General features: G+C 39.7%; 2 protein-coding genes across 8 annotated transcripts in view; both read right to left on the bottom strand.

Annotated features, from left to right (window-relative positions):
• Positions 1-12,612, bottom strand: part of SMAD9 (SMAD family member 9) — a 69,795-nt gene extending 57,183 nt beyond the window's left edge. For 2 of the 3 annotated variants that reach the window (XM_081551799.1, XM_081551801.1), the window contains exon 1: positions 4,625-4,838. The gene's annotated coding sequence lies outside the window, so the exon portion shown is untranslated. Of the gene's footprint in view, positions 1-4,624; positions 4,839-5,751; positions 5,868-12,478 lie in introns of those variants that run through there. The other variant, XM_081551800.1, reaches the window with a different exon arrangement.
• Positions 1-27,694, bottom strand: part of ALG5 (ALG5 dolichyl-phosphate beta-glucosyltransferase) — a 73,069-nt gene that overhangs the window by 31,952 nt on the left and 13,423 nt on the right. For 2 of the 5 annotated variants that reach the window (XM_081551804.1, XM_081551802.1), the window contains exons 7-11: positions 27,408-27,467; positions 22,420-22,571; positions 15,396-15,481; positions 13,453-13,568; positions 12,169-12,612 (exon numbers count right to left, since the gene is read on the bottom strand). In XM_081551804.1, the coding sequence (XP_081407930.1) occupies positions 13,453-13,568; positions 15,396-15,481; positions 22,420-22,571; positions 27,408-27,467 (414 nt within the window). In that variant the 3' untranslated portion in view covers positions 12,169-12,612. Of the gene's footprint in view, positions 1-5,751; positions 5,868-12,168; positions 12,613-13,369; positions 13,569-15,395; positions 15,482-22,419; positions 22,572-27,407; positions 27,468-27,694 lie in introns of those variants that run through there. The other 3 variants (XM_081551806.1, XM_081551805.1, XR_014071751.1) reach the window with 2 other exon arrangements.

Raw genomic sequence — 27,694 nt, 5'->3', positions numbered from 1 at the left:
TCAAAGGTAAATGTGACAAAGGGGGAAAAAGGAAGTCATCAGATATGAAATATTAAATTTCCCTAAGGGAAACTTCATATATAAAAATAATCCCCACCAGTGATATCAGATAATCAGAAGGGAGAGAGAGAATAATTTTGATATTTAGTATTTAGCCCCCACCAAAAAAGAAAACAAAAGCTGTCTTTTTGGAAAAATCAGAACTTTGGAGGACTCCTTTACACTGATTTCATGGATTAAAGTTTTGTCTTTGAATTAAATATGGTTGAGGGAATGACGTGCGAGAACCAACAGCTCTTGGGTGGTTAGGACTTCTGACATGACACAGCTCTGCACATACACATTTATCGTCTGTATCTTAATATTCATGCATTTTCATTTAAACTTTATTTCAGAGTCTCTGAGTTTAGAAAACTGGTTTTGAGTTCATTAGACTTCCCAATTAAAACTGAATAATCAACTATATTATACAGGCATGATATTTATATACAAATTGTAGTTTTTACATTATATTAACTCTATTAATTCTGAACCACTAAACAGAATGTGATGCATGCTAAGAGGGGGTTTGGTATCTTTTGGTAACGTAAGGCACAGAAGGGGGACTCAGGTCTTCTGACAAGACTGACGCGACCCCTTCTACATCCAACCTGACCAAAACAGAAGCTCATCTCAGCAGCAGTCGGCTTCTTTTGTGAGCAGAGTTTGAAACACATACACTAAAAACAGTATCAGTTTTTCTGTAGCTACTGCTGGCAGGGGAAGGGGGTCGGCATATTGTGTTAGCAATTTTCTGTGGAATTGAATTAGGGTTTCATTGTGGTAGCCGTATCACATTAAAAATCTGGGTTTTTCTTTGCTAAATGGTTTCCATTGTGTATGTAGTGAATCTGATATGGAAAATTGCTAATGCAATAAGAGTATCATAGAAGCTTTCCTGACTCTAACGCTCAACCACAATATTCAGGAGAAAGAGGCTCCACTGGGCAGGGGTGGGGGCCGGGGTCACTTTCCACAGCCTCTCCACAGGTCCTCAGTCCTCAGCTCCAGCTCAACACTGGCTTCCTGAAAGATGGACCATTAACACCTATCATTTAGGGGAAACTCCTTTATAGATTTTAATTTCAGACTATGAGTTCAGTGAAAGACGTGCCATTGAATTAATATTTATTGACAAAGCACTAGACAGGGCACTGTAGTTGGCATGAAAAAAATGGAAAAGATAGATAAAACAAGGTCCCTTCCTTCAGAGTTTTGACAGGACTGTCTGAGGAGAAGAAAGAAATTAGCATATGAGGAATTCACTACGAGACAAGATGCAAGGGTGAAAAATACCAGGGGCCACAGGTGCTCAAAGGAGGACACACCTGCGACGAGGGGCATCTGAGGACACACCTGGACAGGACTGTAAAGGATGAGGAAGGTGCTGGCAGGTCTGTGGATCTGGTGAGAGGTGGAGAGGCAGAGGAAGGCATTCTAGGCCCTGGCGCGAGGACATGTGCAGCAGAGGAGAGGAAGGCCAGGGTAATAAGTAGGGGAAATCACAATTCTTTACTTTAATTGCAGCATAAAATATGAGAGGAGTGAGAAGATAAGCCTGGAAATTGGTCTGGGGTCAGCTCAAGGCCAACACAGAGAGTAGTGGGTGCCGTTCAGATGGTTTGGGGTGGCAAGTGTCAGTCCGTGGGCCACTGGCAAGAACATTCAGCTTCTACGGTTCTGATCGTTTTTAACGCTAACAAACATCTTAAAATCTTAACTCTAGTTAGCCCATGTTTCTTGAGAGACATAATTTATAGGAATACTTATTTTTAAAGGTTAGTTTATATCCAAAAGATATTTATTTTTTTGTTGTTGTTATGCCCCTACTCCTGGCATGAACTAGGTTAATGTTCTAACGTGCTTATACTGTTAAAATCACTCACAAATTTACTGTTTGCTTTTTTCCCCCTTTTAGAATAACTTTTCAACTCATTGGCAACAGTAACCAAGGAAATATAAATCCAACAGCCTAGAATTACAACTATTTGAAGAGACTCATGCTTTCAATGTACTGTTACATTTATAGTTTCATTCCGGACTATTCCCCACTTCTGAATTTCTCACTAAATGTTAGACGTGGTGAGCAGAAAATCTGCACTATGCCTCATTAGAGCTTTAAAATTCAAGGTAGTATGTTTCTCAAATTTAAGAAAAACCACTTCTTCATTTTCATAACTTTTAGCTTCCCTTATATCAGAGTATATTTTGTGGATAAGTATTATTTCCAACATACTTAAGCCAAACATGATGAAATTGCTGTTTTATTTATTGCAGAGGGGATGTCAGATATAAACTAGTTAGTTGCCTAAGTGCTATGGTGACCACTTATTAAATATCAACTCTTCAAATACAGCAAAGGAAATTGCACTCTCATTAAAAAGAATGAAACTGTTTGTAAAATTGAAATTGACTATTTTAATCTTTATGAAATAATTCCTGGACAGATTTTTTTCCTCCTCCAACTGACCACATGATTAGAAAGGATAAACAAATGTACCAGTTGTTTATTACTTCTAGAATCCTTAGCAATGTTTCATTAACAACAAAAACCTTTGTGTCTCATCCCATGGTCTTGGGCAATCAGACAGTAGTAGTTGACATTTGTGAATATTTTCTGATTACTCATTAAGTGGAAATATATTTAAAAAGAAGGAAATTTTAAAAGAAGCAAAGTCAAATAGCTCATGCTGACTTTAACAGATAACAAAGATGTGAGAATTGAAAAGTATTTAGAGGTTTAGCCTAAAATTTGTTTGTATCTTTGATTTTTAGCAAACACTGTACTGATAAAAATGAGTTTGCTCAGATCAAGAGTGTGTTGGTATTCTCTTAAACATAGCTTGAAACCACAGAGCCCAAGCAAAAAAACAGCTCTGACAAAGATGGCCAGTCAAGCATAAAAATGGGAGATGGTTGTGTCAGAATAGATTAACAGGCTGAAGGCTGTCTGCTAAAGACAGTTGTCTTGCCATTAATGAAGGCGATCATTGCCACTAAAAGTTACTTTTCTGATGTTATTTGCAACTTCTATCATAATATATTTTAAACGCTCCATATTTATAAATGATTACATCATTTTCTTATCTGCAGCGTCCTTCTTGGATAACCACAAACTTGAAAGCGGTCCAAAATCTTGCTCATGGTTTCCTACAAACATAGGGACACTTGCTAATTGAACTGTCTATCTGGAGTTAGGAGAATGTGTTTGGGTTTTACTTTTACTTCCTTTTTAAATATAGATCACTATTTCTACAATGTAAACATCCAATGGCATTCCCTCACAGCGACAGGAATCCCAAGGCAGAAGAAACGCTGTAGGATTAACTTATCAGTCACCCAGAAGGATGCCTCAAATGCCTGGCTCAGTTATGGCCAAGGAGCTAGCATTATTAAGTGCCTTATGACTTTACAGCCATCCTCTATCATTCCTGTTCAGCAACACTTCCAAAACATCATCCGAGAAATTTGGCAAGCCACTGAAAACGGGACTTGTAAACTGGATCCGTTCAAAGCCATCCACAGTGACCTGTGGGTGTGTATCCGACTGTGAATTACTGGGTAAAGAATTTATGTGCAATTTCATTCCCAAACTCGATTTTACCTCGTTTGTAGGTTATTTCTCACGAGTACCCAGTTCCCGCCCAGAAACAAGTCAATGGAGCATTTCTAAACCATCATTTCAAATTTTCACTGTCAAGGGTGGGAGGAGGAAGGAATAGTAACGGGAAGACTCGTCAGCGATTAGCCATCCATAAAAATGTCGCCCCTCTTCCCATCACAATGCTGGCGTCACTTAGTCTCCTGTATCTGTTCCCCACCTCACCCCCCTCCCCTCTGCAGAGACTTGGCACCGAATGGCAGGCGAAGGAAAAAGACAAACACCCCGGCTCCCAACAGAATCCAAGCGCTAGCCTAGAGACACTTGAACAACATTCCTAACTTTTTTCCCCCTGCTCATTTCGCGTGCCTCAAAGGTAAGCAGAGTAAAAACCGTACGAGACAGGAGGCCGGGGAGGCCAGCTGAGTCACATTCGCTGCCCTGCATGCACCCCGATTTCTCCAGTGTCCTTCCCAAGCCCTCCGGCCACGGCAAACGGTTACTCAAGCTGCGAGTCTGGGTCTCCACCGAGCCTGTCCTCGGTGCGGTACCCAGCCCCGGGCCGGGGGCGGGAAGGGGCCGGGGAGACGGACGGCTAGCGCGCACCCCTGCCTCCGCCCCGGGCCACAGCCCAGCACGCCGGCGGGCCGAGCCTTCGCTGACAGGTCCCAGGTGCCGGCGGCCCGCGCGGCCGTCTCCCCGGAGCCGTCCCCTCCCGCCCGACTTCAGACAGGCCCCACCAAGGAGATACGGGGACGGGGAGCACAAAGAGCCCCGGCCACACGCCAGACCCTTCCCTGTGGAAGAAAAACTTCGCTGCACACGCGTCCAGACACGCACACGCCCGGCGCGCGCCGGGGAGGGCATCTCTTACCTGTCCCCGCGCTGCTACTCATCGCCCCCCCCGCCCCACCCACGGAGGCCTGGCCGCCCCCCGCCCCGAGTTGGGTCCCCCGGCCGCCCGCTCGGAGCGGCTGCACTCACTGCCTGGCTGCGCGCGCCCAGCGCTTGCAGGGCCCGGCGGCGGCGGCGGCGGCGGGGACCGAGACAGCGGCTGCAGCGGCGGCGGCGGCGGCCCCAGCCGGCGTCAGTCAGACTGGAGCCGCGAAGCCTCATCGCCCGTATTAGTGCGCCGACCTGGAAAGCCGCCAGGAGCCCTGCTCGCGGGTCCGCCCCCGCCCGCCGCCGCCGCGCTCCCGGAGCCGCTCGGGGAGCCCGCGAGGAGGGGGAGCGCGGCCCGCCCCGCGGCCACATGCGCGGAAGCCCGCGGCGGGGGCGCCTCGGGGACGCCCCGGCGCGGGGTCTTCCGGACCCCGGGCGGCGTCGCCGTCCTCCTGTGAGTCCCCAGACTCCCCTCGTCCGCGGCTCGGCCCCCTCGGCTGGGCGGCGGGGGCACCTCGCGTCTCTCTCCCCGGCCTCCCCGATTCGTCCTGCCTCCCCACCTGGAGTCCGAGGCCAGAGGACCCTTTCCAGAACTCGAGGTGTGGGACCGACAAATGGGTTTGGAAACCGCCATCCACAAGTGGCTCTTCCCGACATGCTTCTGGGCCCCGAGGGTCGCTGTTCCTTGCTGTTTGTCTCTTACTTGCTTTGCAAGAGTAAAGGGGGTCATTACCCCCAACCGACAGCGCCAGAGTAACTGGTTTGCCCCTGCATAAGCGGATGAAAATCGACTCACTCAGAGTGGTGAGTGGTGGTTAAAACTAGCCATGTAATTTTGTGGGTTGTCGTTTCCTTACCCGTATTTATTTGCTTAACAGCCTAGCCTATAATATATACTGTTATCTAATCTAATAAAGATACAACCTTATGGGCACTGAGCAACGTTAATGGACAACCTCCCTTGCTCACGGCCCGGGTATGCCCCTGGATAGCCTGCCTTTGGAGGTCGCCGTGGGCCCCTCGAACCCGCTCAGAACATGTGTAAGAAATGCCACCAGCTTACTAATGGCCTTTGACCCCCATCAGCCAGCGGCTCTTCATAGAAAAGGCATTTACTGCAGGGATGACAGAATACCAGAAAGGAGAATAAAGCCACAAGGGACAGTATTCAGTATTCAGTTTGCTCCTGTATCTACATACAAAATCGGTCCTCCAGAAGGTCCCGATACCTGCAACGCAAGGCCTTGAACTGAACTGCCTTTTCTTGTCCTCAAAGCACTGCATTTTCTTCCTGTGGCAGATGCCTTGCTTGCATTATCACACTGTTGTCCGCTGAGCGACGACCCTGTGTAAAACAGCATTTGTGTTAGCATTTGAATCATCTTTATACACCTGGCCATTCTTTTCTGTGCTCCAGACTAGGTGTTAAGTTTGAGATAGCTCTGGGTGTGAAAGTCCAGAAAACCTTTGGACTGCTACCAATCTCACTTCCTGGGCATTTTATTGCAGGTAAACTAATTAGATCCTTAGAATTGATATCCTGTGGCTTATTTATTTTTTTAATGTTGTTAAGAAATGACCCAGCCACTGTTTCCTCCCCTTAGGTGCATTAGACAATGCAGAGGACTCAACGCAGAGCAAGAAACGATAACCTGCAGTGCTGGCTCGGGCTTCCAGCACAGTATAGGTTCTCCGAGTTCTCTGGGCTCTTGGCAGGACTTGCTTCTGCAGATTCTTTGAGTGTGTGTAGTCTGTGTTTTCTGTACATTCTCCTTTACGTATCTGATTTCCAAGGAGAAAATGCCGACTCTGGGAAGGAAGGCTCAGAGTTGACACCCCATTTTTCAGAAGCTGAATATCCTTGCAATAGGAAATCTAAACATGATTTTTCCCCTCTTGATTTTTCAACACTATTTTTCCCTTCTTGATTTTTCGATTGGCTGCACTTGTGTTGCTGGTTAGAGTAGGTGACACAGGAGATGCGGATTCGATCCCTGGTTTGGGAAGATCCCCTGGAGGAGGGCATGGCAGCCCACTCCAGTATTCTTGCCTGGAAAATTCCATGGACAGAGGAGCTTGATGGGCTACAGTCCATGGGATCACAAGGAGTCAGACACGACTGGGTGAGCACACACGCGTGTTAGAACTTCCACCAAAAAACTACACTGCAGGATTCATGGGTCATTCAGTCATGGGTTGTGATTTGGTAGAAATACCAGTAAGATTTTGGTTCAAAACCTGAAAACCATGGCAAAATTAAGCCCCCCCCCTCCTTTTCTGAATTACAAGAACTTGGCAGAACGTAAGCTTCTGCAGTCCATCAACTGGTAGGAAATGCAGCCCCCTCACCCATGAGAAGGTTCGTTCTTTTCACTTGTCATATGCCCAGCACAGTGCAAGGCTGTGACCAAGTCTGCAGTGAACCATAGATGCAAAGATCCTGCTTTGTACATCTGTTGTACCAGCGCCTGCCTCTGGTCTTCTTTTTGAAAATTTAATAGTAATTGTGTGCTTGTGTGTGTGTGTGTTGAGGGGTGAAGTTAGGGGTGATTCACGGTCATTTAGGGGAAGTGGTGGGCACGTTGAAGGACCTGGAGAGAGAGTCATATGGTTCACAAAACTTACCTTACAGTAAGGATAAGGTTTATTCTTATTTTTATGTAGAAGTTAATTATTTGATGGTATATGTAGCATATACGCCAAACCAGTTACAATAACTTTCTCATTTAAATATCATCTACTTATTTCAGTATCATTTTTGTGGGTTGTGGGGGGTCATGCTTGATTTTGTGGCATCTGATCCCTCCAGAACTCTATGGGATTCCATTCTTTCTGAATAGCAGGAGTTTGTTTTTAAGATGAAGATAAATTTAGTTTTGATTTGGGAACTTCGTGAATATGTTCTGAAATAGAAGGCAATATCCTGAGGCATCACAGAATTATGGTTGAGTTTTGCTACTAAGCACCGGTGCCTTAACCAACTGAAATTTATTTCTCACAGCACAGTTCTAGAAGTCCAAGATCAAGGTGTTGGCAGATTCAGTGTGTGGTGAGAACCCTTTTTCCTTGTTTGCACATGGTTGTCTTTGCACTATATCCTCATGTGCCCAAGAGAGCAAACTCTCCTCTCTTTCTCTTTTGTAAGGACACTGACTCTGTCATGGGGGCTTCCCATGTGACCTCAGGTTCCCTCGTGACCTTATCTAAACCTAATCATTCCCATAGGCCCCACCTCCTAATACCATCCCTTTAACCAAACCCTTCAAGCCAAGTTTTTGCCTTTAACTCTAATTGATGAGGAAAAGTCTCCCCCTTTCTATTTTAAAGGACAGGCTGAGACCACTAGACCAGCAAGACGCCTGGCTGGAAGATGCAGGTTTCTCCCTGGTGTTTATCAACGGGTTGACTTTTTGCCATGCTCTGTCCCATTTTCTTTTTTATAACGGCTTGATAAAGTTTACACTGTTTGACCCACACATTGCTCTTTATTTTTAATTTATAGATGACTTCTGATGGAATGAATCCTAGGAGAAATAGAAGAGATATTCAAAACCCTTTAAATGAGAATAAAAGAATATCTCTGAAAGCATTGTCTGTACAAATATAATGTTTCATGTTCATACAGAATTTAAGATTCATAAAGGATGTTAATCATGTCGGTGCTTCTATCATACTGCATATTGCTTGGGGAGCTTTAGTCTACTTTTAAGACCTCTGTTGAAAATAGTTAAGCATAGAAGAAAACAGATTCATTACTTTTGGCTTTCCTCTTTAAGAGAGAAGTTTGGGTGGAGGGAAAAAAAAATCATATTACCTTAGAATAAAGGTCATAAACAATAAACTATGAGATATTATTCTGCATTTGTTATTGTTCAGTCACTAAGTCATGTCTGGATCTTTGCGACCCCATGGACTGTAGAGCAGTCCTCTGTCCATAGGTTTTCCCAGGCAAGAATACTGGAGTGGGTTGCCATTTCCTTTTTGAGGGGATCTTCTCGACCCAGGGATCCTGCATTGGTAGGCAGATTCTTCACCGCTGAGCCATTCTGCATTTACCAAGTACAAAAATATTCTTTCTGATATGTGCATATGTATTATCTTACATTTCCATAAAACTTTTCTTTTTAAAGCTTAGGCTTGCATTATTTCATTTAGTTCTGATAGTACCCCTATAGGGAGGCAGCTCATGTACTGTCTCTGTCTTATCACTTCATAGATAAGAAAACTGTGATGCATGCAGCTTTCATCACTGGAAAAACATCTCGTGATTCACCTAAACAGTATCCATCTACGTCTGTTGTCTATCCAGAGGGAAGCAAAAAACCACATTTTTAATGAAATTTCAATTTCTGACATATATTTCCTATAAGAAATGTAAATAAGGTTCAGTTTTTATTGGAAGTATGTTTTCTGAAATGGTCATTTTTAAAAAGTGAATGTGATGTAATTGCAGCTAAAACTCAGCTATTGTGCACTGATTTAATCATCAGCGATGGTAAACACAAAGGTATTTGAGAAATTCAAAAAACTGTATGGGACTTGACTAAACAGGATTTTAAATTTTACAATCTCGATTCATTTCTTTCTTTATATAATCTTGATTATCTCTTCTCTTTAATGGGAAGAGAACAGTAATCATAGTGGAAAATATTAATGGGTCAAATGCTTACCCTACCTTCTTCAGTATGAGAACCTGTCACTTTCTGCCAATACTTTTTATCTTAAAAAAGACAGATTGGGTTGTAATTGCACACTTAGCTTATTGATTCTCCAGCAGTGGGTCATAGCTCCCCAGCTGTGAGGCCAGAAGATTGCCTAGGGGATTGCAACGCCTGTACTTTTGTTTTTGCCCCTTTACCCTCCCTCATCTATAATAACCTGTCTTATAAATTCTGCTGTATACATTTAGAACCACATCAGACTTTTATAGTGTTTGCTTCCACCATCAAACATAATATAAAACTTCTGAAGAGAAAGAAAGTCTTTTGTATTCATCAGTATTCTTCTTACCATGTCTTTTCTTCCTTCCTAGGGTTCTAAGTTTCCTTCCTTTGATGTTCTCTTTCTGTTTAGCCTTTGTTTTAGGGTAGGTCTGTGGGAGTCCAATTCTCTTAAGCATCGGAGATTGTCTTTATTTCCCCTTTATACTTGAAGGTTTTTTTTTTTTTTATGAGTATGAGATTCTGCATTGACAGTTTCTTATTTTTAGTACTTGAAACATAGTGTGCCGCATCCTTCTGACCAGCATAGTTTCTGATGGTAAATTCAGTCATTCTGATTGTTTCCCTATTATAGGGACGCTGTCTTCTTTTTTTTTGGTGGCTTTCAAGATTTGTTCTGTCTGTAGTTTTCCAAAGTTTAATTATGATGTGTCTTGGTATAGATTTCTTTGGGTTTATCGCATAAGGAATCTGATTCTGTGATTCTGTGCCTTTTGCCAAGTTTGAGGAGTTTTCAGTTAGTATTTTTTTTGATAATACTAATGTTAGATCTTATTAGCTTCACTGAGCCGTTCTTTATTATTATTCTATTTTCTCTCTCTTGATCAGACTGAATAATTTCTATTGTGCTATCTTGAGTTTACTGATTCTTTTCTTCGCCACTCCCATTCTACTGTTGAGCTTATCCACCAAGCTTTTTATTCAGTTCTAAAATTTCCGTTTGGTTCTTCTCAATTTCTTCTTTTTCTTTGCTGAGTTTCTCTGCTGAAGCTTTCTAATTTTTTCATTAATTTCAAGCACGTTTGTAATTAAGCGGAAGCATTTTTATCATGGCTGCTGTAGAATCCTTCTCAGAGAATCCGAACATCTCTATGATCTGTGTCAGCATCTCTTGTCTTTTTTCATTCAAGTTGAGGTTTTTCTGGTTCCTGCTTTGACGAGTGATTTTCTTTTGAAACAGGGACATTTTTTATTATGTTGTGAGACTCTGGATCTTATTCAGACCTTTTGTTTTAGCTGACGCTACTCTGGTTGAGAAGGAGCAGCACCACCTTGTTATACTGCTGGGGGAGGTGTAGGTATAGGCTCCCCACTTGGCCCCACCGACACCCAAAGGAAGGGGGGCTGTTTATTACACTTGGGTAGGGTAGGAGTTCTGGCTCACTACATGGTCTTCACTGTCACCGTGGCAGGGTGGCTTCATTGCTGCTCGGCCACGGGAGGAAGCGCCTCCTCTGACCCCATCCCAGCAGGCAGGGAGTGCAAGTCCAGGCACCCCCGGTGAAGACTCAAGGTTGGCTGTTGGGGGTGAAAGTCCTGCTCACCGCCGGGCCTTCTGTGACATCGCCCAGGTCAGGGTATCCAGGTGCCTGACTCCAGCCTCATGATGGTGTGCATCTAGGCTCCTCACTCAGCCTTTGCTGTCGTCAGCAGGTGTAAGGGCACCATTCTTTATTTCTATAGTGTTTGGTTGTAGAAGAGCAGTTATTGTCTAAAGGATCAAACCTGTAAGGTATTTCTTTTTGAGATCATAAAAATACTAATGAGTTTTAATTCAAAATCAGAGAATTCTAAATGAGTCCTATATAGGATGGACATGTTAAAATCATTAGTTTGTAGATTTGGTGCTTCTGAGTTTGCACAAAAACAAAGCAACCCATTACACTACTTCAGGGGATTTAGCTGTCGATAAAATGGATAACTTCATTCATGTAATTCTTTTCTTTAGCAAATCAATTGTAATGGTGGCATTATCTAACCATTTGGGAAACCTTTACTGAACAATCACAATTTAGGATGCTGTGGAGACATACAAATAAAAGGCAAGGCTATTGCAACTGAATGAAAAGAATGGAAAGCAGAACTGGGGAATCAACTATGAATAGTGGAAATACACAGTGACACAGATACAGCATTATAGATGGCAAGAAACATGTTATCGTTCAGACATAATCTTGAGTCAAATAAACTCCATGTATACATACATATTCTGTAAGAACAAGTCAGAAGGTTGAAAGTAAATGATAATGTTGTCTGATTATAATGAGACTGTACCTTCAGTTTTAATCACACCCATGTATGTTTCCTATTTTTTTATTTTAGTAGAAGCAGGACACTGGCTACTTGTGTGATCATGGGCCAATCACTGGTCTAAGCCTGCTTCATTTCTGAGATGTGGGTAACCATACCTATATATGATACACGTTTTCTCTTATAGAGTGCCTCCGAGTCTTTACCACACCGTTAGCTTAGGTGAACCTGTGCTTCATATCAAGCATACCAGAAACCTGTAACAGTGCTTGAGGATGAGCTGCATAAAAAAATACTGACACTTTTCCTGAAATTTCCCCTATGCTTCAAACATATTTTTATCACTAGCTTGCAAACAGCAATAAATTACTTTATTGTCTTATTATAGTTTCATTAAGGATCTTATTTTTGGCTCAAGGCTTGTAACTTTAAATTCTTGTAAATGCTCAAGGTCATTCTGTTTGTTTTCTCTCATTTCTACTTGCATAAGCCTTGTTCTGTTCAAGTGACTTGTTCTGTTCAAGTGACTCGTTCAAGTGACTTGTTCTGTTCTTGTTCTGTTTAAGTGACTTAAAGGTTCTCAAAACCTGGTAGTGAATAATTTGTTTATCCACTTGATCAATAATTAAGTGTTTATGCTAAACACTGTACTGGGAATACTAGTTTTTTAAAAAATTTATTTTTATTTATCTATTTTTTGGCTATGCTGAGTGACACGCGGGATCTAAGTTCCTCAACCAGGCCCCTGCAATGGAAGTATGGATTCTTAACCCCTGGACTGCCCGGGAACTCCTTGAGAATACTAATTTGAATAAGAAATGGTTTCTGTTTTAAGAGAGCTTATAGTCTAATGCAGATGTGACAGTATCACTGTTGTTGAAACTACTGGAGTCATTTTTAGCTTATTTACTTTTCCACATAACTTGTAATGTTGTATTTAATGTGCTTCTGAAGCCTTCTATTTACAAGTCCCCAGTTCTCATACCTTCAGAAACTGAAGTAGCATGGTCACGAGAGCGCAGGCCCCGGATCCGGGCTTTGTGGGCTAGAATCATGACGCCTCCATCTCCTAGCCATGTGAGCTGGGCAGGTGACTGCTTTGTGCCTCAGTTTCGTCTCCTGTTGTAAAAGTTAGGTGAGTGATTATGTATTAAGTGCTTACAACAGTGGTCGGCAGATAGTCAACTCTCAATAAATGGTAGGTATTATCATTACTTACTCTGAAACATCAGAAACAATCAAATTCTGAGTTTCAGAGGATCACTATAATGGCTGTTTTTTAGTCTTTAGCTTCTCAAAAACACATTAGGCTTCTGATGTTAAGTAAATATTTACTAATATCATAAAACTTTCTTTTTATTAGAGAATTTCTAATTTTTATTAACATGAACTCAAGAGGGAAAGGCTGCCGGGAGGTAAGAAACTATGGTATATATAAGAAAAATTAGGAAGGAGATAAATAAGACTAATGTATAAGAAAGTGGATACCTTTGTGAACAAGCCTATATCCTTTAACATACAATTTCCTATACTTTTTAATAGGATGAAATATGAGTTTAATATAAATTTATATACATTTAAATATTTATTTTTAAATCCCTGAACACTGTTATATGATTACTGTTTATATTTAAATTCATGAGAATTATTATAGGCATTTTAGAATAAGAATGCTTATGTCTTCTGTTTAAAAATTATACTTCTCAGAACCATAATGATAATTGACCTACTAATAAATAAACAAAATTGCTAAAGCAAAAGGAAATCTGGCTTTTGGTATAAATATCTTAAAAATTTTTGTCCAAAAGAGGTATAAAGATTTTTACTTCTGACAGTAAATTCTTCAAAATTATTAAAAGGCAGACAATGGCACAGGTTTATTCCAGCTTTAAAATTTTAATTTCAAATGAAATAATGTGACAATGATACATAAGAATACAATCAAAGATGGCAGATAACCTAATTCATTTTCCTGGTTTGTTCAAGCCTCCAGGCACCAGTCAAATATCGAAGTCGTATAAAAAGTAGATCCTTTCCCATCTGTAGCCAGCTCCAAAAGGGAACTAATTTAGAACCTGTAGTTTAAAAATAATTAAAAATAAAAATATTTTCAGAAGAAAATATAACAGTTAAAACTGTATTTTAGAAGTCAATCTATACCATCTTTGTGAGCTTCTAGTCACCATAATTTGTATTATTTGTATGTAAAACACAATTTCATTTGTACATGTAAAAATGATTTTTTGGGGTAAGTCTTCATGTTGTACACACTGCTTTTCAGTTTCATGCACTGCAGAGAATTGGGCACACCTCTGTACATCATACAAGTACAGATTAATAATCTGAGATAAGCCAAGACAGAAATCCAAATTTTACTCTATTTCTACTAAAGATTCTAAATCAGATAAAAGAAATACATCTTAGCTAGGCCGCCTTCTTGTCCAGTGGTTGTCAAATGGCAATATATCAAGCCCAGTTGACTCCATGAGATTTGCCTCCTTGAGCATAATTGACAAATAAAACTGAAATGTATTTAAGGTGCACAGTGCGATGATCTGATACCCGGATACACTGTGAAATGATTACCATAATCAAATTAACACATCCACCGTAATTTTATTTAAATCGTGGACAAGACAGTTAAACATCTTTAAAACCAAAGTGAATGGTTTCTCTAAAAACAATAAAAACAAAACACCTTGATGTGAAATAAAACTTGGGGGTATCTAAACTGAAAATTTCAGATGGCCCTTGCTCAAGCAGGGAGGGACTGACTGTATATGGCAGAGGGATGATGAAGATAAAACCTGCTCACTGAGTGAAATGGTTAATGAGAGTTAATACTCAGCTACCTGAGAAATGCAAAGTGAGCCAGTGATCTAAACTGAAACGTAGTTTTACTTTCCCCCACTTCAGTTTCCCATAGAGTCTGTGCTGGGCACAGAGCAACACAGACACTTCGATCACAACAGGTCTGAGCATCCTCTCACCTGCTTCCCTTCCCAGGTGGTCTGCGCTGCTACCGTGGAGATGAGTCAAACTGCTGTAAACTCAGTATGATTCAGCAAGACTCCCAGACGTGTGCATAGTTTGTATGATTTCTAGACTGGTTCTTAAGCTTTTTCTGTCCTAAACATCTCAGGTTGCTTAATACCACACTGACTTTTCAAGAGGAGGCCATGCTTACCTGGAGGAGAGGTAACTGAAAGTCTCCAGTAATGCTCCTCCCACATAGTGAATTAATTTAGGATCATTCTAAGGTAAGCAAAGGAGAACACTAGAATATATTTTGAATTCTAAACAGTGAGGGCTGTTTAAACACTTCTGAACAGAAATTATCAGGAATTATGACAGATTTCACATCATTATAAACCTTAGAGATCTTTACATTTTTGGATGTGTGTACAGACACTAGCTAAAACCAGCTGTGAATGGATTATGGACATTTGGAGTAAAAGCAGCTATAATTCTTCACTTAGCTTTGCAAAGTGGTTTGTAGGTATTCTAAACTCACTGAGCAATGACATAATACAATACTAAAAAAAAAGGTATTATAAAAAATAAAGTTTACTCCAAGACTATCCACCTTGCTTGTGGCCCGAAGTCATCATGATCCTGTCTACTGTACAAGTTTTTACTGAATTTCTTAGGCAAGCCAGTAGGCCTAATGAAGACCCTAAGAAGAGACTAAAAAAATCCAGAAGGCAGTAAGCCAGCTGGAGGCAGGTAGCGGGGACCAGTAGGCAATACTGTCTATGAAACTGCCTCTGAGTCAGGACAGCTGAGTGGGCCCTGAAGGGGGGCGAGGGGTGACAGTAAAGCCAGCTGATGTCACTGGACAACTGTATGGTCTGAGGTCTTCCCTGACTTAAGATCAGCTGTAACATAAACAATATGCTCACCTTCAATTTCAGTCCAGTTGACAGCAATTTCTGCTATTGGGATTTTAAAGAACTGTGCTATGTAAAGCAGTTCTACATCAAACGCCCTGAAATAGAAAATATATGGCTATTTATTTTTAAAAAGACAAACAGAGTGTAACTAAATCTCTACCTTGGCATGTTTTAAAGAAGCTTACACAGCAGATTATAAAAGCTTATATTGTAAAAGTGAAGATCAGATAAATGTAAGGTCAAATAGAAGTCAAGGAGTGGAGGAGTTTCAAGGCAAATAAAAATGCTGTGTGTCACTGCGTAACATTTAAATGAGAAATATGGCGTCTCTCTCACAATGCAGGAACGTGCAGAGGTAAAAATGTTCTCTTGGTGTCCAAGAGAAAATTTAATCCAAGAGAAATTTTTAAGATTGATTGTTTTCACATCCCAGCTTTAGCTAGCCCAAGATACAGAACTGATAGCATTTTAAACTAATTACGAGAGCTGATAAAACAACCATTGAGAAGCACTAGGAGAGAATGTTCTCAATCACTTTAGAGCTGCTTGATTATGTTCTTCTACCATCAAAGAACCAAGGTTTAGTTTCTAAGTACAGGGTCCCTGTGGCCTACCTTCTGCCTTCCCCTCCCCAATGCTGTCCCGGACTGCACAGTAGTGGCAGCTGGCCAAAGTGAAAAGCCACTTTCGGCTGGTGTGAAAGGCCTGGGGGGTGTGTATAACTACATACGTACAGAGAAATCATCTCCAGTTTCAGTTCCCAGCTCAGCCTGCCTTCTACCTGTGAAAGCTTCTTCCTTAAAGATCCTCTTCAGTCAGTCCTTTGGTTTAGGTCAAATCTGCTTCCCTTAACATTTCTGAATCCTGGTATGTTGGATTCTTACAGGATTCTCCACCAGTTGCTTCCTTTCACTGGCATTAGTACCACTCCCTGTGCTGCACTTCTCCATGCTTTTACCTGTCTCTAAAGGCACTGAAGTCTTTCACTGTTTTGCTTTCATTCTTGAGACATTAACACCCCTTTCTCACTCCACTTTCTCGACTGCACAGAACATACTTCAAACTTCCCAAGCTTGGTTTTAAAATATTAGCACAAATAGCAAAACGCCTCAACTCCACTTCCATTTGATTCTCCTGATCCCAAGCAATGTGAATTTGGAGTTTTGTTTTCTTGGCTACAATACTACCAATGTCCATTATGCAACTAGTTTAAATCCCAAGTGTTTGGATAATTCAACATGAAAACTTTTCTTTTTAAACATGTAATGCTTCTTCTTATCCTAATAAAATATTTACTTAAGATGATAAAACCATCCACAAAAGTGTTCTTTGTGTTTCTAAAAGGACTATGTCTATGTAAAACTTCCGTTAAATAGAATTGTGATATTCATGAAAGAAGGAAACAATTTGAATATTAAGCCTTGTGCTTAATCCTTCACTTGCTCCTTTAACACAAAACCCAAAAATTACCTAATGGGCTTCTGAGTTAGTTCTAATGATATTCAATAATCTGATCAAGATTACTAAATATTTCTCCAAGGGTATCAGTATAGAATCACTGACTCATCAAAGGCACAACACAAGAATGATGAATGAAAAGCAGTGGGGTGAAAAAGCAGCTGAATAACTGAATTTATAGTAAAAAAACTGAAAGGGCTATTCATCTGCTAAACTATTATTTTTATTATAGCCTTCACCCCTCAAACATTTTAGATGTGAGATATTTATTAAAACAAAACATCTTACCATATTATAAATAAAAGACTAATCTGGTACCAAAGCAAACATTATAATTAAAATACCAAGTCCTTCTAGCTGGATTATAAAGAGAAGGGTCATTCTCCAACTAAGTGCCTTCTCGAGCTTTTTTAAGTGTGGAGAGGGTAAAGCCGCCGTGTTTTCTTTTGTGACTTAGTTCCTGGGATATCTGTTCCCTCATGAACAGATCTATTTCAGGAGAATGAAGAGTGTGCTGACGCTGTTTAACTGGCAGATACACACATACCCTCCTGCTCCCTCCTGAAAGACCACGAAAATTAAAACGACAATGAAAGGATAGTAGGACAAGAACAAAAGATGACGAGAGTAGCAAAAAAAACAAAAATCTGAATGTTGGAAAGTGGCTGGACAAGTGGTAACCAGGAGGGGTGGAGAGTGGCAGAGGGAGAAGCCCAGAGCAGCTAATGGTCACAGAGGCCCCTGAGGCTCAGGCATCAGGGGCCTCGAGGGACCTCTGTTAAGTGGAGGTGCAGTGGGCTGCACACTCGAAGACTCACTGAAAATCTGTATGGGATTCTCCTTTCTTCCAACTGGTTCTGTAAATGCTGGCAGCCAGGCTCATGTGTCCTAGGCAGGAGGTTGCAGGATCTCACTTTAGTGAAAATGACCAGCCCCCAAACATAGTGACAGCTGGGAGTTACCCACACAAAGTGGCCCCACTCGTTTAGTCCACAGTGACATCTACCAGTCGGTCAGAGTTCTTTGACCATGCACACAGCTGCTGATGAGCTTTATAGGGTCATACTAAAGATACCTGAAGGTAAACTTTAATGATAGAAATAAACAAAAAAACTGGAGCAAAAGAAACGAGGCAAGGAAAGAAGAAAATCTCAAAGTGTTAAATGAGACATTAAGAGACATAGTGGAAGATACTATAGTCGTAAAACAGAGAAAAATGAATACCGGAATACAAAAGTTCTAGGAAATTGCAGTTTTGATAGAGATAAAAATTCAAAAGGAAGGTTAGATGGTAAAATCGAGGAAACCTCAATAGAAAAATAGGAAGGAGAAGAGAAAATTAAATTAGAGGATCAACAGGGAAGTTCTACACGTGTTTTACAAATGAGGAGAGAGAGGAAATTGTTGAAGAAAGGATTAAAGGACATTCCTGAGAAACAAAGGGCATGGGTTTCCAGAGTTAGAGGCCTGAGTTGTCAACAAAATGCATGGAAAAGAGCCATATTAAGTCGCTGAATCATGACATTTCAAAACACTCTGGAGGAAAAAAAGGCTTCCAAAGGGGGGTGGAAACAATATGCCACAGAAGAGAATCAAGATTAGATTATCGACAGAACTGGACTTTTCCACAGAAACACCAAGTGCCAAAGAAAACAGATCAACGCTTTCCAAATCCTGACGAAAAATGATTTCCAACCTGTAACTCTTTCTCCAGCTAAATGGTAAATGAGCATGAGGGTGGAGTAAAGGCACGTCTCCACACGTGGGCTCTTGCAGTGCCTGTTTCACATTTTCAGGAAGTTTCATAGGGGATGGCTCTACTAAAATAGGGTGGAAGCCAAGGAGAACGAGATGGAGGACAGGAGCTGCAGCAGACCAGGAAACAACTAGAAAGAAAGCCGACGAGATGTCTCTGAGAAAAAGATGGAACTGAGGCATAATCTGATGCCTCTGGGAATTCACGCTCCTGTCAGAGTGAGCATGAGGAAGTGTCAGATCCACAGTCAAGAAATGCCAACAAAAAGCTCCAGGCAGTTATTACCTTTAGGAAAAACAAAAAGTACTACAATTATATGGGTCTATAATCTCATTGCATGCTACAGATCAAATCTGAATTCTCCTTACCCAGCTAGAATGATCAACGCTGAGCTGAGCAAAATTATTTTAAAACTGCAGTAGGCACATAAGTGTGGAGGGTAAACAGGAGTTTAAGAGAATAGTTAAACATTCATTTCCTACTTTGGAAAGTAATATCTAAAACTGACAAACTGAGACACAGCTCTGCAGAAACTTTGTTCTGAGTATGAAGCAAATGCCACAAGCAAGCAGTAAAGAAATGACAGTGGCTACAGGGAAGGAGCAGAAATAGGGGGGGGGCTGGGGGCGCCACGGCGGGGGGTGGGGGAGTAAAAGGAGACGGGGCGAAAGGCAACAGTCTTCTTATAAACCCGATGGAATGAGTTTAAATTATGAACATGAACACTGATTAAAAATAAAAAATACTTACTAGAAGAAGGTATATTTCAAAGAATCCATTTAAAAAATTACTCATAAACGGGGTCAAATTATACCTTAACATTAAATGGGAAGACTTTAGGTGAGGTAGAGTTCAGAGGATGGAAATTATATATATTTATATTTAACATTTAACATTACTCATACTCAAGCAATTCTGAATCAAAGAGATGGCTGTAGTCTTTCAACTTGGGCAATACAGTATGTATTATATATATACCTTGATGTTTTCTAACACCTAGAAACTCTACTTGACTTGGATTTCCTGAAAGTTACAAGAAAAATTTCAGTGAATCTTTAGAATCAGTCCTCTTAAGAAAACTGTCTAAGGTGATACCTACATGGAAATGAGTAGATGCACAATTTGATTTCTAAAACTTACACTGCATAAGAAAAAACCCACATCAGCTCTATAGTGTTTCTTGGTTGAGGTGTAGGAACAGCGACGTTTAAATAAAAACAGTGAGACATTATCGCTTATCAGGCTGATACACGCCTATTTGATGGTTCCTCTATGGGCGCAAAAGAAACATTGTTGGGCCCTGAAGAGAGATGTGAGAGGTTAAAATTTTAAGTCAATCAAATCTCAGTTAAGTAATTAGAAAGGCGTGCACATGAACATAGAATTTACAGAAGAAAAAAAAAAAAAAACACCTTAATTTAAAAAAAAAACACATAAAACCTGGGAATGGTGCTGGCCAACAGGGCAGCCACTATCCACTATCCACATGTGGCTGGTTACTGGCACTGACATGTATGTGACTGGTCTGAACCGATAGGTACTACACTCTCAAGACACAGTACAAAGAAAAGAATGTAAAATAGTTCAATATCTTTTTCATACTGAGTGCATGCCAAAATGACTATGCTTATATTGTGTTAAAGATAGTATTAAATTTCATCTTTCTACTTTTTAATGTGGCTACTAAAAATTTTTAAATTACACATATGGCTTGCATTTGTGTCTCCTATTGTATTTCTGTTGGACAGTGCTGCCTTAGAACAATCCTGACAAGGAAATTTCATAATTTTAAAGTCATCAAGCCTAAAACCCTACTGTTCTCCATTTTTAAATCCTTCCTTTCAAACTACAAAGAACCTAGCTCTTTGACCCTAGATTTGGACATAACCGCTGAATGAAAAATATCTACTGCAGAGGTGTGTTTCTGGAGTGGCTTCTTAGAGTTTCTGATTTTGGAGTCCATTAACTATCAGTATATTTTCTTCTCTAACAACATAACAGAAACATGCATTTAAATCTAAAGACCAAATATAAGTACTTAGAAAAAAATTTAACCTAGGGAAAAGGATTTAAAAACATGTTGATCATTTTAATTCTGAAACTCCAGTTTCTTTAAAGTTATTTGGGAAGATTAGATGACATCTATTTCTAGGGGGTAACATATTTGCAAACACATGCATGAAAGTTATACAGACTACATGAATGAATCTCTACCGGAATAATTATGCAGACTCCTGCCACAAACAGAATTCACACAGAACCCAGAACTAGCACTGAGTATTAATTCTTTCAACAATATTTACTGAGTAGCTATGATGGGTCAGGCACTCTCTTAGACACTGAACTATACCATATGTTAATATTTTATATTCTGTCATAAATATTATGACATTTAATCATTGCAAATCCATTTACTTTTTGTTTTTAAAGTGTGCAACTGACTAGGATTTTCTGCTCTTGTGGAGTTTATGTTTTAATAGAGAAAAAGAAACATTACACAAATAAAACACTGCAGATGTGACAGGTGCTACAAGAAAGGTTTATGGTGCTCCAACAGCATACAGTAGGGGCATCTGGTCTGCTACAGAGAGTGAGGGCAGGTTGTCCTAAGGAAGATCTGAAGGATAAGCAGATGCTGACAGAGAGGCAGAGGGTGGTGAAAAGGGAAGAAACTGCATGTGGAGACTCAGGTGGGCAAAATTATAAAGTCAATATTGATGCTGATATCATTATCCCTCTCAAGGCCCAGGGAAGGCACTCAAAGGCAATGGGAAGCAAAGAGGTGTGTCTGATCATTTCTAATTTTTAAAGAGATCTCCCTGGCTGCAGCATAGGAACTGATGTCCTATGGAGTTTTAAATTCTGAAACTCCAGAACTGGAGTTTCAGAATTAAAATGATCAAACTGATGGTGGTGAAGATGAAGAGAAATGAAGGGACAGTTAGAATGACTCCAGGTTTCAGGCTTCTGTGTCACACTGTTAGTCCCTAAACAGGCTGAGAGCTGAAGTGAGGTCTGGGATGAAGAGAGGCTGAGAGAACAGTGTATTTTAAGATAGAGTGCTCTGAAGTATTGAATGTTGCTAATGCATTCATCAAGATGGTAAGTGGTCATATTAAACAAGGCAACTGGATTTAATGATAGGAGGGTAACAAGATGTTTAGATGGGAGGACGGGTGAGGACTGGCAAGTAGGAAGATGGAGACAGTGAATACAGACCATTTTTCCAGGAAAAAGTTGGCTGTGGAAGGAAAGAGGGCTAGGGCTGGAGAGGTGCTGGTGGCTGGTGTCAATGGAGACCATGTCTTTTTAATGGCGAGGGAAATTTAAACTTGAAAAAACTGATGAGAAAAACATGGTTGAGAGAAAAAGCTAAACACACAAGACAGAAAGTAAGTGAACAGGATTGGGTTCTTAGAAGGTGGAAGGGGATGCAGAGATCCAAGAATTGGCCTTAGGCAGGAGAGGGAACTCACTCCTGTAAAAGAAAAAAGAGAAACTGGATACCCTTTTCTGCTTTGACATTTCTGAATTTTTCTTCGAAGAAAAAAAGGAAGCTTAAAGAAACAGGATATTTTCAGGAGTCTTGATTGATACTGTCTATAATTAAGGTGAATATATAACTTCATACCCTATATTTGGTTTGAGATTTTAAAAATAAGAACCAAACCAGTATAGGCACAGATTAAGTTTACAGATATAAGTATGAATTTTGTTTAAACCTGGAGGTTCATTATGAGAATACAGCGCTGCTTCCCATCACCTGGAGTAACTGCTGCATAAGAAGACATACCAGACACACGCCGGTTAGGAACCTACCATCGTTCAATGTGGAGAGATGAAAACGTCCGTGACGCTGCTTCTCGAGTTAATAATTTGAACCCACACTGTGTGTCCCTGATTCCTTTGACACAAAGGAACCACACCAGAAAGTGGAAGCCATACATGAGAAGAGTACGGAAGTAAGAACGCTGCAACAAAGACAAAATATAAATGACTTTTCCATTTATCTATAAAGGAGACATTGAAAACAATCTGGCTGCAGAGAACTGCAATTTAACATTTAACTGACTGGGTAGATCTCACACATGAACACCACCATCCCATTAGCTGCCCTGGCGAAGTCCATTCTAGACACTGAGGATGCCTACTGCTTGGAGCTGGGCAGGGGCTAGCGAAGTAGTTACTCCCTTCCTGGAGGTTTAGTCAGACAAGAAGAATCACAGTGACTGTGGGAGCCGGGGCTTCAGTTGGCCAGAAACCTGCACAGCAGTTGGGGGGCTGCTATGAGCAAGAGGAACGTCTCCTCCACCACGTCTTTGGTGCCTCTGTGCCCCAAACATATTTTGGTCTCAAAAAAGGTGAGTTAACAGAATATCTTGGAAAAATGAAACATGATTTCAACCTGAAGTTTGATACCTGGCTAATGAGAATACAACAGCAGGGGTCAGCAAGAGTGTCACAGAAGACCACATCACAGACCATCAAGGAGTTTGAAACAAAAGCCCAGTCTCCCTAATGAAGTATGACAGATATTTCTGATAACATATATTTTAAAAGGCTAAGTTCTTTAATATTTTGGACATTAAATTTAAGTAGTCTTTTATCTAAGTATTCCCTATTGCTAGCAGTCATTAATTTTATTATTAGTAGTAACACAACATATTTTATTCATAAAACAATGAAAACTTAAAAGCATAAGAAAAATAGATCAGTAATTATCATGGCAGTCAAGACTTTCATATTTAGGATTAAAAAAAGATAAGATGTTAGAATTTTCTATAATTACGGTAATAGACCCATGGAATAATATATTACGTATGCACGTAAGAAACCCAGTAAAAGTCTATGCAGAATGATATCTCATTCTAGTAAATCAAGGTCCTTTCCTCCTTTTCGCTTTTCTTCTTTATTACTGTAATCTTTAGGATCATTCTTCATTCACATGACTTTTTCTATCACCAAGGAACAAAATCATGACTCAACAGTCATATAAGATGACATAAGAGAAAAGCCACCACACTGAGCAGGCCTGTATTTGAATCCTGGCTCCATTAATAACGAGGCTGACCTTGAGCAGCTTACTTCCACTCTCTAAATCCCACTCCCCTCATCTAGAATGAAGATGCCTGCCTCACAAAGGTAAAGATTAAATGGTATAATACTAAAGTCTTTAGCCTGGTGTTTGGTACAGGAAGTAACAAACACTTAATAAATGCTTTTAATAAGGGAAGGAGGTTTGAAAGCTCACTTTAACCTCCTGACCAAATTTCACTTGTGTATTAAATAGGACAAGAAGGGAAGGAAGAATAAAATATCAAACTTATCTAGATGGTACTAACACAAAGTCTTTGGAAAGCTCTAGCACTTCTCACTGATCACCTAGAATCATAAGTTACGTTTTGATGTAAGTATGTCTTACCTCGCTAAGCAGATAGGGCAGAAACCTCATCTTAAAATACTCTGGGAATCTCATAACAGCTTGCTCAGTGCCTTGCATTTAAAATATTTCCAATAAATACTGGTTGACTGATTAAACCTCCAAAAGAGCATTTATGCTTAGGAAAGGAACAAATAGAAATCGAAAGATAGAAAAATAAAAATTAAAAGGTAGAAAAACAATACCTATAAACGAGTTCTCGAATGACTTTTAATGTGATTGAGATGAGCTTACTAGTAACCAAATAAAAATATTCATGACTGCTTTTGCTTGGATGTTAATAGAAGAGTTTTGTTTGTTTTAGGATAATGGCTATCTAAAAAACACAAAACACAAACGTGGAGTTCACATGAGGACTTTAACTTATTTGGTTTCTAACATATTGAAAAGCATAACAATATAAACAACAGGATCTTTAATTTTTAAAACTTGAAAAAGTATCTTAAAGTTTAGAAGACATCTAAAAACACAGACCAATTTAGTTAAATGAAGGTAACAAAGTCATAGGAGAGCATTATATGAGCTTCTGAAGTAGATATTTTAAAATATTTACTATTTTAATATTAACAATAATTGCTAATATTTATGAAACATAAACAAGGAATTCAGGTGAAATCTAAAGCTGACTGCTAATTTTATTATCTTAAAAAGAGAAGTTAAAGAAGTCTCAAGATTTAAGCAAAGACTCTTCAAATATATAACCTAAAGAGATCAAACAAACAGTAATGGATTCTATTTTGAATCCTTTAAAAATGATAAATTTGAGAATACCCAAACACAACTGTTTTGACTGTTACACAGAACATATGGGCATATGAACACATTTAAGGATGCTTAAACGACCCCGCCGGTGCTGTATCATGCACATTTGTCTTCCAAGAGGGCAACAGAACAGATGGTAGGATTAACTGAGAATATGTATAAAGGTGTTTAGGGAAGGTAAGACTGTAAACTACACAGTTTAGCTACCAAAGTTGCTGTTTACTATGTTAATTAATACTCTTGTAATTTTCTCACTGTTCACAGATCAATCACCATGGAGGATTTGCATCGCCTGTGGCACGTTAAAAGAATCCGAGTGGCCAAGAAGTGGAAAGCCATGCCACAGTTTCTTGGACATGTGGCCAATGGACGTGTTGCCCCTTGGAGATGACCTTCTCTATGACAGACATAGTTCTATGAGAATCACCTGGACTTGAACTACAAGCCTACTCAGCAGCAGTTATACATAGTGGCTCCAGTGGACAACTGCTGATCAGTTTACCCTTTCTGGAGCAGCTGCCAATTCTATAGAGCCCCAAAGCGCTATGTCAGTCACTAAGTTTTAGAGATGGAGGAATGGATGGACAGATGACAAGAGAAAAGAGATCCTGGGGTAGATCCTTTGATGACTGGTTAAAAGCAGCACTAAGTAAAAGAAGGTCCAGACCATAGCACAGTCTCATTCTAAATACTATTTTGAAAAAATTCAAAGAGGTTTCAACTAATGGAAGTTCTAAGTGAAAAGAATTTACAGCATTAAAAACAAAACCAAAACCACAATTCCCTTCTATTGCCAACAACAATAACAGGTCCCAACCGTTTCTTTTCTAGATTACTTCAACTGCTTCCTATTTCTCCAATCTTTTTCCTTTCCAAGTTTATTATAATTTTTTCCCCATTTATATATTTTTTTTAAAAAGGAAAAAATTTACTCACAAAACCCTTAAATTAATATGTCTGTTTTCATTAAGTGTTTTTGTTTGAATAGATTTTTTACACAAACAAGTATACTGCATTTTTAGGTATCATACTGTTTTCCATACAACCTAACATTTTAGTATTTCCCTACATTATTATACAGTCTCCACTGTGAAGTGAAGTGAAAGTCACTTAGTCGTGTCCAACTCTTTGTGACCCCAAGGACTACACAGTCCATGGAATTCTCCAGGCCAGAATACTGGAGTGGGTAGCCTTTCCTTTCTCCAGGGGATCTTTCCAACCCAGTGGTTGAACCCAGGTCTCCCGCATTACAGGCGGATTCTTTACCAGCTGAGCCACAAGGGAAGCCCACTATCATCTATTTTATCGCTGTATGCCATTTCATCCAGGGGAAATATGTACACTTTCTAGCATTGGGATACAGTATTTTATAGTTTCTAGTATTTCACAATTATAAATCATGTTCTGAACATTTTGCACATACATTTTTCCTTTCCTTATCTCTTGTGTATCAGTGAAGTGATGACGTTGAACTAGCTAGCCTCTAAACTCTTTCAGCACTAAACTTCTAGGAGTTCGACATTCTCTATGGTTAATAGATTAACCTTTTCCAAATACCAGTAAGAGTTCATAGGGTTACAGAGTTACATTTGGACTAGATGCTGAAGATGATATAATAATTGGAGAGTTCAAGTTTTCACATTTGAGCAAAATCCTTAAGGGATTTAATGGTTCTACTATCAGTATATCTTGGGAAAAAATTAGAATTTTTTCATGTCCTATTTCAGAATCACTGAGGGAAAGGGTCAATCTTATATTCCATTGGTTCTCAAACTCTGGTTGCATAGGGTGACCTGGGAAACTTAAAAATGCAGACTCCTGGTCCCATGGCTAGAATCTGATTTAGTGTCTGAGACTGGCCTAGGAACGTGCATTAAAGAAAAACACAAACAGAAAAAACGCCCGATGATTTTTGACCTTCTTCTGAAAACTACAGCTTTATGCTCAATCTACGTGACCACTCTAGCAGATGAACATATAAGAACATAATGGACAACTACTGAGCCTGATACATTAGGTCTACATTTTTACATGAAAAAGAATTAAAATAAAAAACACTGCATAGAATGGTTCTTTGTTATATTTTTTCCTTGAAGTCACTCCAGCTTCTTAGCCTAATCTGTAAATTACCACCTGAAGAAATTAATGTCTTCACTGATTTTTTTAATATACTGAAAAGGGCAGCACAACTTTACTCATATGAAGTTATGTTGCTTTTCTAAGGGAAACAGTTTTTAAAAAATTAAACTTTGAATAAAATTTAAAATATAGTATTTCAGTGTGTTGACATGAGAAAAACTAAAGGCAAGCTGATTGGTTCAAAAACGCATCATTTGGAGAAATCTGCCGTATATGATAACTGAATGCAGACACTCTGTGTATGTTCAGAAAAGAGCTGCTTGCGTCCTAAATCAGAGTGAAGTCTGCACTCTCCCTTTACACTCATGAAAAAGAAAAACAAAAAATCAATTCCTGTATGTGCTAATGCTTTCTTTTGAAAGGAACCTCATTTTTATGAGATTGGTTATGAAAGCTTAAGCTTATTTCATGCTAATGTATTTCTAAAAAAGAAAAAAAAAGGATGCATGATTGATGAAAGCCTCACCTGAGCAATTGATTCTTTTTCCAAATGAGCTCGAGATCCACAAGCGATAGCCATCTGATCCTGAACAAAGAAGCAATGAAATAAGTATCACTAATGAAAACATTTACTTTCAATTGTAAATATCTTATTTTTTAGAAACTTTTTTTTTTAAAGTAATGTTAAATATCTTTTAAGGTTTACTGAGGAGTTCAGAATCTTAAAGAAGTCTAATTGTTTTTACTGAGATGACAGTTTTCCCTGCTAAATATAAGAGGCATGGATTATTTCAGAATTCATATATTTAAGTG

Source organism: Giraffa tippelskirchi, chromosome 12 (genome assembly GCF_054371585.1).
Source record: "Giraffa tippelskirchi isolate mGirTip1 chromosome 12, T2T-mGirTip1v1.2.pri, whole genome shotgun sequence".
NCBI classification, from domain to species: domain Eukaryota; kingdom Metazoa; phylum Chordata; class Mammalia; order Artiodactyla; family Giraffidae; genus Giraffa; species Giraffa tippelskirchi.
This window is presented reverse-complemented; position numbering and strand designations above follow the sequence as displayed.